The 4,902-nt window shown below is 40.6% G+C and overlaps 1 protein-coding gene across 1 annotated transcript; it reads right to left on the bottom strand.

The window, feature by feature from the left end:
* Positions 1 to 1,178: 1,178 nt before the first annotated feature.
* Positions 1,179 to 3,942, bottom strand: LOC141288847 (transmembrane protein 271). Its single transcript, XM_073821016.1, has one exon. The coding sequence runs from the start codon at positions 3,592 to 3,594 to the stop codon at positions 2,806 to 2,808; it is 789 nt and encodes a 262-aa protein (XP_073677117.1). The 5' UTR covers positions 3,595 to 3,942; the 3' UTR covers positions 1,179 to 2,805.
* Positions 3,943 to 4,902: the final 960 nt, after the last annotated feature.

Raw genomic sequence — 4,902 nt, 5'->3', positions numbered from 1 at the left:
AAGAAAGACATGAACATCTGATGAAATGAGGGTGAATTATCAGGATATTTATTATTCTGGAAGTGGACTAATCCTTTAAAGCTGGAAAACAGTTACAGTTCCAATTAAAACAAAGGAAATTAATGACAAATTCAGTTTTTAGATGACTAGTTTTCGAAAAGTTTGGGGTCAGTATGATTTTTGACATCTATATATTTATTAAGAAATGAATAGTTCTATTCAGCAAAGATGCATTAATTTGAAGTGGCAGTGAAGACATAATGTTATTAAAGATTTCTATTTTAAATACTGTTCTTTTAAACTTTCAATTCATCAAAGAACCACAAAATGAACAATAAGTCTAAGTCTAAGATTTCTGAAAGATGAAGACTGGATTGGAAATTCAGCTTTTCATTACCGAAATAATTAAATTTGACAATATATTCACGTAGAAAGCAGTTCTTTTAAATTGTAATAAAACATCCAAAATATTACTTTAACTAATACAGCCCCAAGTTTTTGAATGGTAGTGTATATTCTGACTAAAATTATTCGCACAAATCCTCAAAATGCTTTTTGGACCATCTCAGAAAATGATCATCAGGCTTTTCAGTGGTGCTGTCATTAAAGCAAACAACATTACGAAAATGGCAGTACTTTCACTCGTGGTCTCGGACTGGTCTCAGACTTTTAGACCCCATTCTCTGTCCAGCTCCAGTAGCATCTCAGACAAAAGCTCTCTGTAATCGGAAAAAGCCTCATCAGAGATTTTGGTGTTGTGCCAAAGCACATAATATCCACTCAGAATAATTACGGGACTCAGGCATATTCTCGACGTGTTTGTAATGCATATAATACCTCAGAGGAAAAGCGCAGCTCTTTGAAAATGTCCCTGTGGCATTCAGCGAAATCTATTCAAAGAGATCTTTCTAAAACGCTAAACTGAAACGTATGAATGTGTTTGTTACATTAAACAACCTGCTTTGCTTTGTACACCAGATCAAACTTGACAAACCAAGCAAATCTGCATTTCAAAGACTGGGTTGTTACATATCTAATTACATGCAGGTAGAAAAAGGGTCAAGGAACCATGGCAACACCTGCTGCAGGCAGACATGCTGTCACCTCCCGAGAAGCACTGCATGCACAAACGTGTTAGTTAACCTCAACTCAACAGCAACATCAGGAGAGAGAGTAAATACACCTTTTATTCAGAAGCTAAACGTAAGCAATATGAGGGAAAACAATTGAGCCACATCGAGAAAATACATCTGCATCCCTAGTCAAAAAATACAGTGTACAGGATTCCCAATGAAACTTCAATCAGAATTTAGTGCTGATCCTAAAGGAAAATTCCTACAGGAATTCAGATTTGATTCTTTGAGCGCTGTTTGGATTTTATTGGATTTCTTGCTACTGGTCAGTGAAAGGTGTTAGGTACTTTTTTTATTGGTCCGGATGGGAAAATTAAATAGTTTACGTTGATGGCTTTAAGTGTTGGTTGGCTGACAAGTTTGACATAAACTGCTGTAAAGAGAAGAATTGTATTTTCTTCTGTTACTCTGCACTCTTAAATACAATGTGCTTTAAACAGTTCTTTTGTGATGCCATAGAAGAACCATTTTTGGTTCCACAAAGAACCATTCAGTCACAGGTTCTTTAAAGAACATCTCTGTCTTGCCTTTTTATAATATGAAGAACCTTCTTTCGCCACAAAGAACCTTTTGCAAAACAGAAAGGTTCTTCAGATGTTAAAAGCTCTTTATGGAACCATTTAGACAAAAGGGGTTCTTCTATGGCATCATGCAGCACCTTTATTTTTAATAGTGTGAAACAACATTAATAACATCTCACATTCACTACAGTGCTAAGCAGAAATGTTCTGTCCAATGGGTAAAGCCTGTCATTTAAGTGTCGCCAACAGCAGTGGCTTTTTGTCTGAAACATCAGGGATGAAGAGATTCTAAACAAAACATGAGGCTGAATATAAAGGTCTTTTAGAATACTTTTGATGTCCTACAGGGGCATTTTATTGTTGTAAATCATAATAGCTTAACTGGGATTTTTTTTCTTTCTTTTTTTTTTCTGTTGGAATACTAACACAATTATGTTTCTGGTTCTAAATGATTAGTTCTAAATCATCAAACACACACAAAGCCTTTACAGTGGCCAGAAAGCAAATGTTGCATGCATACAGTTTACCTTTTATCATAAGTCTGGGAACTTTTTTGTGTTGTGTCCTGTTGGAATCCTATAAAACGGTTCTTTTATGGTTGGTTGCTTGTTAGTTACAACAAAGAATCCTGTACACAAGCCTTTAGGACTTTGACTAGGGATTAATTGGGAGTACAATCAATCAGGAAGGTCAAAAAACAAATGTTGCATGTATACTTCCAGTATGTTTACCTTCTGATTTGTTCTTTTTGGCCAATTGGCAACTTTTTTTGTTTTGTGCCCTGCAGGAATACTGTAAGAATACCAGGATCTTTTAGATTCCAAAAACTCCAATGGGAATCCTGTACACAAACCTTTGGGATTTCGACATTTCGGGATGAACTGAGAATACAATCAGTCAGTCAGTCAAAAAAACAAACAAATTTTGCATGTATATTTAATCCTTTTAGTACGTTTACCTTCTCATAGGTTCGTTTTGTAGTTTATGAACAACTGTAGGGTTTCGAGTGCTGGCTGTAACCTCCAGTGAATAAAAAGTGCATTAGGCAACAGCTGGTCACCATAATATAGAAATAATCGGGTCGATTCCAAGTTCAGCGTGCCGAATGCCTGATTGTCACTGCAAAACTGCAACTCGGTTCCTCTTTTTTGCTATGTGCTGCTCGCTTCTACAGGGAATATGTCCTCGTAGGCAGGTGGCAACTCGTTATGAAGCGGGTAAGAAAAAGGGTACGTGTGATTAAGCTCCGGATTTGCGAGCGAGTAGCCCGGCAGCTCCATGGACGGGTGGCCCCGACTGTGCACCTCCCCGTCCGCCTCGTCCAACGCGTGAAACACCGCCAAGTTGATGTAGGACACCGGCTGGAACTCCGTGACGGCGAAGTCGCGCTCCTCGTTCAGGACGATCCGTGCGCTCCGCCTCTGCGCCCGGCGTCTCCGGTGAAACTGCGCCGTTTGGTAACGCTTAATGATCACCAGGTTCATCAGCCCCAGGAGGCACTCCAGAGTGTTAAGGACAGTGGAGACCACCAGACCCCGCTGGTACACCTTGAGCCGATCGCACGCCGGGTTTACATCCACAGAGTCCATACAATAGTGCGCGTACTTTTTCTCCACCAGGGACACGGTGTCTCCATCGACCACCGCGCCCGAGAACGCCGTCAGGACCCCCAAAAGAAACACTAAGATCCCAAAGAGGAAAAAGTTCGCACACCTGGGCTTGCCCCGGCAAAAGACCAGCGCCACCCCCATCAGGACCTGCCCGAGAGTCACCAGAATGCCCGAGTAGAACGCGCCGGCCGCGGTGGCCAGATGGAAGTGCGCTCGCACCCTGGAGCCCAACGCGATGCATTTGATTCCCACGACCACGGCGCTCACGGCACACACGAAGAGCAGACTGCTGGAGACGATGGTGCACAGTCCTTTGCCACTCAGCTTCATTATAATCCTCCTCTGCCTCCTTCATCCTCCCTTGTCCTCCTCGTCGGCTCCTCTGGAAGCGCTGTCAGTTGGTGACATGACTCGCCGGTGGTTGCGCTTCGGTTCTAGGATCTCCGACTCGCTTTTATTAATTATGGATAGGCTCCTTCTGCGGTAACGGCCCCCTAAATCCAACCCAGAGGTTGTGGACACCTTCATGACCCTGTCGCTCCATCCATCCAGTCCCCTAAGGCGATGAAGCGCATCTCTCGCGTTTGATGCCGGAGAGGGAAGTGTCCTCCCTCTCTCGCCGTGCGTTCATGCAGCACTGAGACCGAACTTGGACTGGAGGCTGGAGATCAGGGGAAAGCGATCCGACCCCCTACTGGTCTCACTTACCAACTACTGAATGTGTCACAGAGGCTCTCAGAGTGTTCTTCGTGATGTCACGCTTTTAAATGATCGCCTCAGTTTAAATATAACAAGGAGATCAGCGCGAAATCGTCAGGCGCTTCAGATAAGCATTCTTGCAAAAGCATTCTGAGGCATCTTGCAAAATGCGGGATATTTTTTTCTTTTAAATAGTTTTTTTTTCTATTTAAATATTCATTTTGATTTAAATGTATATATCTTAAGTACAATACAATGCATACATGTAATGCATGTCTTGCATGTAAATCTAAAAGTTGTAACATAAAATGAAGCAACGTTCTCAAATCAGGCTGGATTATATAGATTACTTTTTAAATGCATATAAATAAAGTATATGCATCTAGATAGATACAGCTTACAAGTCAAATACAAGTCAAAAAGTTTACATACACCTTGCAGAATCTGCAAACTGTTAATTATTTTACTAAAATAAGAGGATCACACAAAATGCATGTTATTTTATTATTTAGTACTGACAAGACATTTCACATAAAAGACATTACGTATAGTCCACAAGAGAAAATAGTAGTTGAATTTATAAAAATTACCCCAATCAAAAGTTTACATACACTTGATTCTTAATACTGTGTTGTTATCTTAATGATCCACAGCTGAGTTTTTATTTCATTTTTATTTTGTTTAGCGAAATTTGTTCTGCTCATGAGTCCTTTGTTTGTCCTGAACAGTTAAACTGCCCACTGTTCTTCTTATTCTTTGGTTTTTCATCATTTTTGTGTATTTGAACCCTTTCCAACAATAACTGTATGATTTTGAGATCCATCTTTTCACACCGAGGACAACTGAGGGACTCAACTATTACAGAAGGTTCACTGTGAGTGTCACTGATGCTCCAGAAGGAGAAAACAATGCATTAAAGGCCAGGGGTGAAAACATTTG

The sequence above is a fragment of the Garra rufa genome, chromosome 16 (assembly GCF_049309525.1).
Source record: "Garra rufa chromosome 16, GarRuf1.0, whole genome shotgun sequence".
Classification (NCBI taxonomy): Eukaryota; Metazoa; Chordata; class Actinopteri; order Cypriniformes; family Cyprinidae; genus Garra; species Garra rufa.
The sequence above is the reverse complement of the archived record's forward strand: the minus strand, read 5'-3'. Positions and strand labels throughout refer to the sequence as shown.

Bases quoted from the DNA above. Each gene is read 5' to 3' on its own strand.
- LOC141288847 (XM_073821016.1), bottom strand. From the start codon at position 3,594: ATGAAGCTGAGTGGCAAAGGACTGTGCACCATCGTCTCCAGCAGTCTG.